General features: G+C 38.5%; 1 protein-coding gene across 1 annotated transcript in view; it reads right to left on the bottom strand.

The window, feature by feature from the left end:
* The window catches only part of SPTLC2 (serine palmitoyltransferase long chain base subunit 2), a 76,962-nt gene that overhangs the window by 46,770 nt on the left and 17,446 nt on the right, over positions 1 to 12,746 (bottom strand). The window contains exons 3-6 of the mRNA XM_065063804.1: positions 8,442 to 8,596; positions 7,217 to 7,365; positions 6,766 to 6,890; positions 2,006 to 2,099 (exon numbers count right to left, since the gene is read on the bottom strand). Of these exons, the coding sequence (XP_064919876.1) occupies positions 2,006 to 2,099; positions 6,766 to 6,890; positions 7,217 to 7,365; positions 8,442 to 8,596 (523 nt within the window). The remainder of the gene's footprint in view (positions 1 to 2,005; positions 2,100 to 6,765; positions 6,891 to 7,216; positions 7,366 to 8,441; positions 8,597 to 12,746) is intronic.

Here is a 12,746-nt window from a genome sequence, read left to right as displayed (position 1 = left end):
AAAGGACCAACAGCATAGGGAAGGAGGACAGTGCTCAGCATATCAGGAAGCATACAGTTTTTAGTAGCAATGTATTCCAAAACCTCACTAGCTTTGGCTATGGACACTTGATGTGATCCTAGGAAACCTGACTAATGAGAGCAAATAAATACACATTACATCAGTCCTGCAAAATCAGCTGAGGGAAGGAGTGGAGATGGCAGTAATCAAACCATAAAAGCTACAGTGCTGCACAAGAGACATGTATAAACACTAGGGCATGAAAAGGAGCACAAACCATCATGAAAAGAGGACTGGTAGATGAGGGCAATTGTAAATGTGAGAAGAACTTGTGAACTAGGACTAGAAATTATACAGCAAAATAGGTCATTTAATAGACTGTTGGAAGACAGGTAATGATCAGAAAAAGACAAAGATGAAGAAGTCAGTAATGGAGTCCCTGCCTCCAACAGTCTCTCAAGGAAGAAAGGCAAGTTTAGTGCAGTTAGGGTGAACAATGGAATATAAACTTCTGCTCTGATCTCTCAAGAGGGAAAGACTGGGAACTCACCTTAATACAAAGTGCAAAATGAGGTAGAACAAAAAAAAATGAAAAAATATTTGAAAGGGAATTTTTTTTCCCCCATAATTTCTAAAGAGCAGAATATGAAGCCATTCACATCTCAGGAAAATGAAGTTAACTAAGGCAGTATAGAGTATAACAAGCGTAGGACTGAGAACACACACATAACTATGAATTGAACATCCTCCTGACAGGTCAAGATCATTGCTTGCACTGCTTTGCATTTTTCCTCCCCACCATCTATCCCCCAATCTCACCACCACTATTTGTACCCCTTTCCCACAGATCATCTATTCTTCCTCATCACACCAGAGCTTCTAAGTCCTCTTCCTCATACCCAGAACTGTGTCACCATTGTTCTCTGAAATTCTGGAACTGGATGCAACGTTCAGAAGTATGTCTATACAAACACAGAAATTGAATGCAAAGCTTTTGTGATCTTGCGCAGCAGTCAATAATTATGAAGAATAAAGAGAAACAGTTTAAAATAATCAGTGAATGTTACACGTCTGTAAAGAAAATTATTACACCAATAGAGAATAAGAAAGTGAGAAAACAAAAGAAACAATAAGCACAGCAGAGGATCCGCTGTCAAGTAGGATGAAGAAAGGAAAATAATTGCAGCCACCCAAGCTTTGCTGTCACCATCACATACTTCAATAAGAGCAAAAGAGTAATGATCTCAGAGACTGATACTATAGAGAGTATTAGAAGCAGATGAAGAATGAAGGTAGTGGCTTTACTAAACAAGGACAACCAGGTACTTCTTTCACTGAGAATAGGAGAAGAAAACCCTAAGTATTTTAATCTGAGAGTTATTCTAAATACTTCCTCTGGAAGAAGCTGAAACTAGCAAAGTGAAAATTCTCGGTATTCTCAAAACAAACACTGAAAGCAAGTAACTCAGTGAAATTAATCCATGCTTCAGACCCCAAAAATTCCTTTTGTACTACATTGTACCAATGCATGGTTGTCTCGTTTGGCTCAGGCATCTGAATTCATAAACTTTTGCTACTGTAGAATCATGTCAGCACCTGGTCCTAAAATTAAAATTTCTTATCCTCCATATTGTAACTTAGACCACTTCAAGACTGCATTACTGTGTGACAAGGACTGTTAGAACAGCTGAGCTATCCAAGTAACAAGAAGCCATGTTAAAAACACTAACACCCCTAGACTTGCCAAAGGGCAGCATGTGCCTCTTCATATGCAGAAGATGTAAGCCAGACAGCTTCAGGCTAAAAATATGATTAGTTGGGATTGATCAAAACAGATCTAATTCAGGATGATTACATTCTCGGTAGCAGAAGTCTTCTGAACTTTCAGTTAACCAACAATTGATTTCCCTGCAAGAAGTTTGATTTCCAACTACTAGAAGACAGAAGAGATTGCATCTGATCTATAGCATCTGCGGAAAGGCAGAGTCCACCATCCGATACTTACTGTTGTGCTTAAAGATTCGAATAGTTGCTCCCGACAATCTTGCTCCGAGCACTAGTGATGCATGATTCAGTTCATCACTCAAAATCAGACAGCCCTGAATTATAAGGGGAAAGAGGAAGATATTGAAAAGGTTATGTTTTCACAGCCAAGCATGTAATACCTTTGAGCTCTGAACTTCTTAGACATCATTTAAGAAAACAAACACACATATATGTCTGACATAAATGCAGGTAGGTAAGATTTGCTAAGAAACACCTTGCAGCCTTAGTATAGCAAATAAAAATACACGACTGATAATAACTGAAAGAACCACTTAAGTTTCACTTTCCCCAAAAGTTCTGCAGCTAAAACTGCCTGAATATCTCATGTTGATGATTATGTCGATGATTATCATCCTCCTATGCAGCCAGGTAAAACTGACAGCAGAACAGGTTACTCAGCAAGTCCACAGTGGTGCCAGGAAACAGGTCACTGAAGTTGCACTATTTCTTACATTAGGAGGTAACCACTGATTAAACCCATGTGTGCTCAGTGGTAACAGAGGGACTAATTTTTTTTAAAGAATAACACTATTAAGTAATTTGTAGATGGAGGTAACATACAAGAGACAGGAAGTGGAAAACAAAATTGCAGAGTGAAATTGAGAAGCTTTCTGAAGCCATTGAACATTGCATTGCATTCGTTTGCTTTTCCAAAAGGGAAAATATTATCCTTGGACAAACATCAAAACAGGATAACATCTGTTTTGAGAGCAGCAATGATTACAGGTCAATAGCTGATATGCTAAATATTCAGTCACAGTGTTATCACTGTGGACTACAGGAATACATATTAGGATCAATTCGTAAGAGAGCAATAGTATTTATAAATAACCTGGGCCCTCTCCAATTACTGTGTGAATCTGCTGCAACTCTAGAAGGGATTCAGTAAAGTTAAAAATCCAGAAAGTATTTCAAGATGCTGAAGATTTGACATGATATACAAAGATATACATGCTCATTCTATATTTTTCTATTAAGAATTGGTCGAGGGAAGAGTAGAGAACATTCACTCTCTGCAATGAGAGTTGCTAGAAGGGACTGTGAAAAGCATTGCCTACCAGTATACAAGGAGGTGTCACAGGCAAGAGGAGTATTTTCTCCACAATAAAGGAAAATTTGCACTAGAATTGCAATGTATCTAGAAATATCCTACATCTTGGGAAAGCTCAAGACTGGTTTTCCCCAGAAACTGCACTAAATCTCATGTGTTCAAACTGCTGTTATAGGGATTCACAGTGCATATTCCAGAGACTTTGGCATAAGAAACATGGAAATCTCCAAGAGGGCATTGTTGTTAAACACTACTGTATCAAAACCTGAATAATCTAGTACTAGTATACTTCTTAAATGGTAGAAGGCAGGAAAAGTGTCACATTATAAAAAGAGGAAAAAGAGATTAACAGTCTAGAAGGAGCTTTTCCATAAAAACAAGTATGAGCTTTTGGTAGAGAAAAGATTTAACAGATCAATGAGTAGCCTCTTTTTCTTCCTGTAACAGAAGAGGACATTCAATTAGACAAAATCAACTAATTTAAAACTGAAGAGGAAGTAAAGACTATAGTATAGTCTGTCACTAGAGAGAGCGCAAAGAATCAAAGCCGCAATCACGGATGATCACATCTAAAACTGAGGGCTGCTACTACAATGATAAGACTTCAGTTGCATTTATCAGCAAACTTACATTTGAGAGAGTATCCAGAAAACGAACACTAACTACTGGTATCAAGATCACACTACTGGTATAAAGAAACACGTAGGCCAGCGAAGATCAGACCTGTCAATCCATCCCACACAGCAGACATAGAAACTGAAGTGAATGCCACATTTTTCCACAAAGTGCTGCACACATGAATTGCATAATTTAGCCCTGAGCCCTTAATTTTACAAACTAAATATACCTGGAAATTAATTTGTTTTCTTACAACCAAAAAGAGATCATTCAAGCACCATTGCTCTAACTTAATTATCTAGCCTCTGTCAGTTCAGAGCTATGATAAAAAGCTCTGTGCTAAAGGCAGTACAGAAAGCTGTTATTAGCCAGCTAAACTACAGTAACAACACTTAGTCCAAAACAGGCAAGTTTCAGAGACTAACTAGCTTACTCTCAAATGGTCTAACAACTTCTCTCTGTGTAATCCTCAAATCTCACATTATCTGTGGGTCTAGACTCAGCATACTTGGCAGTGACTGCACCAGACAGCCGACAACTTGGCTGTCAACAGAGGGTCTCCTGCTGAAAACTGCCAGATGCAGAAATTCCTGTTTTTAGTGATGCTTTAAGAGTGCTGAAATACAACTTTCAGTGTACACCAACCACACCTCTTTTCAGCATCTTCTTAGTAGAAGCTGCTGTTAGCAACACATAGTGAATAAAGATCAACTAGGTAATGCTGATGAAGCTTTTGAATTCTTTTTGCTGACCAATGCTGATCAGATTATGGGGCAGAATTGGATCATAGGATAGTCAAGTAATATTTGTTGCTATTAAATGAGGATTCGGTAGCAACATAAATCAAGTGCTTAGGGATTTCACAAAGTAAAACCAGAACAGGTGGTCCAGTATAATATGTATGTGAGTAGCTTTATACCAGCGGTTTGTGTTTTAAGCTAATTAAGTTACAATATAGGTACCCAGATCTGATGTAAATAACCATTAGCTTCTAATCATATCAGTGACTGTCAAAGAAAATCCTTCTGGATAAATGCGGATGCCATTACTGATTATACTTGCCCAACCTCCGAAAAGTCACATTGCAAGAAGCTTTGCACCTGAAAATGTATGTAGGACACGCAGAGAGACATAAACAGTAGTAAAAAAAATGAGATCCCAAGACTTTAATCAGGCATGAGAATCTCTGGGCTTTACTGAGGACTCTATCAAAGCATTGCCAAACAGGCTGTGCACACACGGCCAATTGTCTACTGGGTGGTGACAGAATTCAGGATTTATGTGAGTTGCTATTTGCAGACAATGAAGAAATCAAAAGTGCAATGAGAAGCAACTTCAGGCATCTGAAAAAGAAGCATTTAGTCAATGTTCTGAACTGTGAAATGGTTCATTTGACAAGATCTCTTCAGAAGAGAGCATTTCCTGTATTCACCTAAGGGCACTTCTAGTGTTGAGGCAGAAGCTTCTTACTACTTTAAAGTGCACAAAAACTAAGTATGCTCATTACTAACACAGTATAAGACTACTGTATCCATTTACAGAAAGAGCTGATTTAGTAAATATTCAAGTTATGTGTATGAAAACCGGTATTTTTCATGCCTTAGAATTCACTGTTCAGATTCTCTCAATGGTTGTAAAAAGTTCAACTGTGAAAACCAAGGAGCTGAGTAATGTGTCTCAAGGGTATTTTTATAAGCTATTAAAGGTATACTGTGGGATCCATCTGCACAGAAAAAATGATTGAGTAACTCTGCAATAATGGGCACTGTGTACTGACTTAAACCAAACAGAAGTCTAGTTAAATGTATCTGATTGTGTGTTCTGAACCTAAAAGGTCTCACAGAAATCATGACTCATTTTTATGTTGAAGGAAAACAAAAACAAAACAGAGATGTGGGAGACAGAGCAGAAAAATGCAAGTAAAAGGTACATTAACACATGTTGTTCAAAATCATAGCACTGCGGAGGTAATTGACTCCAGAAGGACTAAATTTGAAAGCACTGAATATCTCTCTGGCATCAGACTCAAAAACATCTTTCATTATGGAACATACCTGGTATTTAAAACTTAACAGACCAAAAGAAAAGAGGCATTATGTACACAGTGGTGCTCCACTGTTACAAAGAAAACAGCATGTGGGAAGACACTACAGCTAGTCAAGAAGAGATTCACCAGGAGGAAAAGTTGCTGGGAAGAACAAGGCAGCAATTTTATAATCTGCAGATATCACAAGTGAAAGAATTTACAACGATATCTCAGGAAGTGGAAAAATGAATGGAATAAAGGAAAAATAATTTACTACACAGGGACAAAGAATTCCAATGAGCTACTAGTATTAGGCTAACAATGAATAATTTTCAATAAAGAAGAAACACTTCCAGTACTTTTAGTATTTTACTCTAAGTAGGTGCTAAGAGAACATGCATTTTGCAGAAGAAGATGCAAAAAAAAGCTCTCTTCCATTCAATTTTCCAATAATTAAAAAAAAAATAAATCATAGTTAGAGATGCAGGATACTCAGGCTGTGCTGTGTACTATTTTATGGAGTACACAGTAGACATCATCAGTCTTTACATTTGACCTCATTTCTCTCAAATAGTTTTTCTGCAAGGATTTTGCTCCTTCAGAAGGACTTCTCAGCTGTCACTTCAAGAAAATAAATTCTGTATGTACCGACATGCAATTCACTTTATCTGTGTGTCTTACACAGTCACTTCTTAGTGTCTCAAGAGCATCAAAATACCTTCAGCCAATCAGCCTGGTAATCAGCCACCATGTCATACACTAATGAGTAGCCTGCGGAATCAAGTCTTAACATGCTAGGCACTCTACTAGAAAAAGGGCAAGATCTGGACTGCTGCTGATCCTGTGGATGGTGTTTCCCAAAAAGATTTCCGCAACAGCTAGAGATTTATACTGTGGCCTATAGTTTCCACAGAGAATATCTGCAGGGGTTGTCACTGAAGAAAAACAAAACCAAACATGTAGCTTTTAAAAAACGCAGCCAGCAGAATGTCAGATGAACTTTTGCCAGTGACTTGAGCCATACCTTGCCAACTAATGCAGGAATGTTCATAGAGTTGGTTGCAAACCCCATTCCATATGCCATTGCAGATTCCACACCTAGGAATCTGGCAACTAGCTTTTCCAGCTCCTCATGTTTGTCCAAGTTTCCTGTACATGAAACAAACAAGAAATTCAGAGTGAGAAGAATCTTTCACTATTGCTATATTTAACAAGAAGAATTTCTACCAACCAGGCTGCTCTTTATTTTAAGCCTGATAGGTGAACATCGGTAAAAAATATAAATGAAAATATAAGTGAGCCAAACGCTGTTCCATGTAAACTAAATGTAGACAGTCAATTTTTCTTCACTAAAGTAATCTTTATTGATTAGTCTAAAGTTTAAAAGCTGGAACAAGTAATGTTTAAAAGACTTTTGATTAATTACAGACTTTGAAACATACATTTGGGGAACATCCTATCTTTCTCCAACTTACCCATCTCCTGCCTAGTGCTGCACACCCCAGCTCCATACTGGGACAGAACTTTAGCTGCTGCTTCTTGGCAAGTCCCAGCATTCTGTGCAAATCCAAGGTAGTTGTAGGAACCCATATTAATAATGTCCTTTATCACTCTCCCTGTGTACCTGTGTTTTAAAAACACCTCAAGTTAGGACACCCACAATTTCAAAAGTTACCTACACCAGAAGATCCTTATTTCAGTTTCCTAGAACACTGAAATGTTAAAAATCAATAGATCCAACAATTAAATTATTTCAGTACTGCCCCTCATCATCAAACTGAAACAATCTCTGAAAAATATAGTTTCCCTACTGTACAATCTCAAACTAGTTCCCACAAGAGTTTATATTAAAAGCCACAACTGCTATCACATCTATCATCACTTGAGGCTTCTCAAACCGTTTGTTTTTTTCTTTGGCATGTGCCCCCTCCATCGCAGAAACATAGAATTTTCTTTTCAATTACAAAATAAGATCTCTAGATCAATTAACTTGGCAGCGCCTCAAGCAGGATATCCTCTAACCACAGAAAGGAAAAACATCTGGCACTGCTATGCTAACAATATGTGACAGGGAGATTATGGAAGAAGTTTAGCAGAAAAGAAGTTTTAATTATATTGCCCTTGAAAGCCAAGGAAAGACATGACTAGTTTCACCAAATACTGTGCTGCAAACCTCTTCACATCAAAGCTGGGATATGTCATTTCCAATTTGTAAAAATCCTTGTCCTTGCATTTCTAATTTCATTTCCACAGACTACTTCAGTTCTGACTCAAAACAATCATGTTAAATTCAGTTTCAGGCAGCAAAGTTTACCTCAAGTGTCAGGACTGATTCTAAATTAACACCAAGTCACAAGTAGCAGGGCAATCCAAGGTATCTACTCCAGGTCTGGTCATCACGCACAAAAGTATTAATTTTATTATAAGCATATGCCCACGAAATCTTAACACGGTCAGGAGCCTTAGTAAGCAGCCGAAAGATTATACACAAATAATCACCTGGGTGACCAGATATGTTTGCTTCAAAAGAGCATACAAAAGAGATATTTTTGCTCAAAAGAGCAAAATCCATCCATTCAAGCTGCTGGAAAGTTCAAAACAAACACGATTCACAGCTCCTTTAACCTCACAGCCTGAAACTTGCTCTTACAGACCCTCTAAAGAGAGTTGTTGGAAGCCTTTTCTTCAATTTTGACTCACGTGAATGTCCAGTTATAGTCATGGGAAACTCTCTCCATCATGTCCACCTTGGCCCCCGGCACACTGCAGATTGGACGGTTCCAGCTGTCCCGAATGCGCATGTAGAGGTTTCTATTGTAGAAATTTTCAAAGTCCTGGTACAACGGGACAAAGTCCTGAAACACATAAAAGCACTCAAAGTAAAAGGAAAATATATATTACAGCAAACTAGGAATAAGACGAATAAGTTGTTTCTGTCATTTGGGTGTAATTTATAAATGGAGGAAAACAAAACAAAGCAAAACAACTTTTTCTTAAGTTGAGTTATTCATCACAAGCCCTGAAACCAATTCCACTTAAGTTTTTTTAATCCTGGAAATCTGTGCCAGTGCAAAATTATTTGAAGGTGAGACAGCATGCGATTCCCAAACTTCTTCAACCTGCAAGTATACCATGCCCTCAAGTTTTTCTCAACAGTAGGTGCTTATTTGTATATAATGTAAGTACCTTATAGAATCTAAAAGCTATTGACCACCACTTAAAAAAAAGCCAAGCATGGCAACAGGTCATGCTTCAAGTTAGAAAGCCTCCAAGAATTCTAATATATCGGAGAGGGAGCGCTGAAAACAACACGGAAGCTGAATTGGGAACTCCTAATGACACAACGAGGTCTTGTTCTCTGAACTCATGTGGCACTTAAAACATCTTGGCTCTCCTTCCAGCTCTTGGTGGGTAGCTGAGGAGAGCATCTATCTCAAAACATACAATAATGCCCTTCGTGAAATGCACAGGTATACAATTTTTGCAAGAGATTTGTATTCAGCCTTCAGAGGTAAGCAGAGCAAAGGAACACGCAATTGCTTTTTGGCACCGAACAGTACGCATTGCTCTACTGAATACAAAAAGAATTTGAAAACTGAGGTACTCTGCTGTATTTTATTCTGTATATATGGAAATCAGCACTAGAGGTTACTATTAGAACTTTCCACAATTCTTTTGTTCTGAATCCAAGCTATTATAGTAAGCTGCATGATGGCACCTCTCCTCTGCACAGCCTACCCGCACTTCAGTCTCACAGGATTTCTCTGAATGAGCATTTCCTGATTACCAGCTTCCCTTCCAACAGTTTTCAGGAAAAGTGATTGTCTTGAATGGATAACACAAGAATGTCAGACTAACGCTGACAGCAAGGATATTCGAGCACTCAAGAGCATTGTTTTTCTGGCCTACTTAAAATGCTCCAAAGTCATGAGATTTCCTTATTACCATTCGATTAAAAGGAAGTCTGACATACAGTAGTGATAAGAATGCATAATTATTTTGCTACTTTTTGGGAACAAAAAAAGAAGTCTTTCTAATAATCTACAGAAGGAAAAAGTAGAAGTTATGACAAAGGTAAGAGCCAGCACAGCATTTTTTCCTGTTTTTCACAAGAGAAATGTAAACATGGTGAGGGGCATTTTATTTTTGGTGACAGGAAGACAGAGTATCTGTCTGACCAGATACTACAGTGCTTGACATTTGTATCACCGAAGCAAGACCGGAAGCATTTAAGTCAGTTTCTTCATAACAACTCAAACAAAAGGGCATTGACAAGTATTTACTTTCAATGCTTGACTGCAGGAAGAGTATTTTTTCTTTACCTTCCTATTTTAATGATTTCTCAACTTTGTACTTTCAGTTTGGAGTAAAGGAACCATCTAGGTCCACCCCTTTGCGTCCTCCTACCAGAAGCCATGCAGAAAAAACTGAGCCCAAAAGTGACAACTTCTGAGCAGACACAGTTGCACCTAAAGCCCCCTTCTGATTCACCTGTGCATAACGACATGCCAAAAAGGCAGAAGGATACTAATTTTCATTATTTCAGCTATGGTGAAACAACCCAAATTTAGCCAGTGGTCACTCCTCCAGCTAAGATGCATGGAAGGGCAGTTATTTCTTCCATGTTCCTCTACTTAAGTATAGCTTTGCATTATTTCACATGTGCCAGGTTTTCTCTGAAGGCCCTTTATCAAGAGATGTTAACGGGGGTTGTAGCTCAGCTAGCTCAAAGCTGTAATTCCCTAGAAAATCACTAGTTTTCTGAGGTAGCTACAAAGCTCTATCCTTTCTAGACTCAGCACCTCACGTTGTTCCAGGCTTACAGTGGGTTTCAAGGCTGAATCACTAACAAACTGACTGGCCACTTTTACAATGGAGAAAAACAGCTTGGTATTGATAAATGCATTTGAGAACTTCCTTCGCATATGAAAAGTTACATAGCTAGTGTACTCTTTTACAAAGCAGTGACACTCATGAGAGTACTTGCAGTAATATATTAAAATGACCCCGATTCATGACACAAAATCAATTATCATGTACAAGTGTCTGAAACCCTCTGCTACATCATTTGTAGAGGGGCGGGGGAGGTGAGCTGATCAAAAAGAAACTCTGGCACATAATAAGATGAATACTTGAGGGACTTGTACTTCTTACATCTAATTATAACCTACTGAGATCCTTTTAAGCATTTTCAACTCCTCTTACCCATCTTTGCATGAAAATTCAGCTTTGCAGTAGTTATTCACACACACTATGCGACCCAGGAAACAACAGATTTTAGCCAAGGTTCCTGGCTAGAAGTAGAGGCTGGTAATGAGTCATTATGCCAGGCAGGTATGCCTGGGCTGATACAGTCCAATCTCACCTCAGATCACCGCTCAGATAGAGCATGTTTTGTTTTGAAACCCAAGCTGACAAAGCAAGAAGAGTAACAAGTTGAACTGGTGAGATAAAGATGATCACCCACAACAGATTAACACCACCAAGAGATACAACACAAGTATGATCTTACAAGCCAATACCATAACTATGTTTAAAGTGATTTAACAAGGGAAAAGGTGTCTTAAAAGTCAACAAGAATTCAAGGAACAAATTATGGGCAAGAGAATTAAGGTCTAATACAAGACACTAGCCTTAGTTTTTAGGGGTACCAAGCTGTAAGATTATAGCAAAGGGCTCTCAGTGAGGCATCAGCTTAATGCCAGTCCCTTTGTTGTCTCTCTGCCTCCCCCGCCCTACACGCCCAATAAACTACCCTTAGTTGGCTTTTATGAGAAACTTCCTTGAAATAGGACAGGCAGGAAGTGTTATTTCGGCATAAATCAAAACTGGATTGTCTGTTTCCTCAGTAATACTAACCCCAACAAGACGTTCTTGTGACACATGAATCCGAGAACACAAAACGAAATGGTAGGGAGGTCATGCCTGGTACTGACTTCTGGAGTTTGAGAGCCTTCTTTTGGAGTTGGCATACAGGACGAGATTGTGTGTCTGGTTGGTTTGTGGGTGGTTGTTTGGTTTTGTGATGGTTTTCGTTTGTTTTGGTTTATTTATTTTTTTTAAAATTTCATTTGTTTTCCCATCCCCCTATCTTTCTACAGTGCATCATTTCAGATGGAGAGCAGAGAGGACCGTACACCAAAAAGACCACCTAAATTCCTCACGGAAATTAAACGTTTTCAATCTTTGGACCAAGAAAAAGCATTTGAGGAAAAAGGGGGGACAAAATCTACCCATCCATACTATTTCAAATTTCTGGTACATGCAGCTTCAGTGCTTTGCTGCACCTAGAAGCAATCACCGTCACCTTTAAATGGCCTTCGAAGCTTATTGTTATTTTTCTATCAAGTTCTCATCTTATTTCAGATCCAACACTTTTCTAGCCATCACAGACCCTCAGAATATCAGCCTGAGATGGAACAGCTTCATTTGGAGAAAAAATAGTCTAGGAGTGAGTTGACTCTTTCAGCAATCTTCAGAGTACTCACCCAGACAAAAAAACTGCAAAGAATATACTATTTCCCAAGCAGTAAGCAAAAGCAACATATGTTCTTTCAACTGAATTTATGTGAATATGGAGCTAAGAAATCCTATACAGCTCTATTCCTGTCTATTTAAGCCTAGAACACATCCCCTATTAGTAAGATGACTCCCGATGAAGAAACTTAAGTACTAGTGGTCTCCCAGAAGCATGAAACACATAGCAACTTCAAAAGAGAGTCCCTTGGACTGCCGCACCTTAACACAGGTGATTTGGGAATCCAAGATTTCATCATACTGTAAATTAATACTAGGACAAGTGAAGGTCATAATGAGAGCTTTGTAACCATTAGCTTGGAGCACGGTGATACGCAAATGCAGCGATTATTCTGCTTTTAGAGCCAAGTTTTCACAGCATTGCACCTCAGCTAACAAATGGTGCCATAAGCACCAACTGCGCTTATCTGCAATTCACATAACATGCTGATAATACAAAACTAACTCTGAAGGGAAATCAAGTAGACA

Source organism: Columba livia, chromosome 5 (genome assembly GCF_036013475.1).
Source record: "Columba livia isolate bColLiv1 breed racing homer chromosome 5, bColLiv1.pat.W.v2, whole genome shotgun sequence".
Lineage (NCBI taxonomy): Eukaryota > Metazoa > Chordata > Aves > Columbiformes > Columbidae > Columba > Columba livia.
The sequence above is the reverse complement of the archived record's forward strand: the minus strand, read 5'-3'. Positions and strand labels throughout refer to the sequence as shown.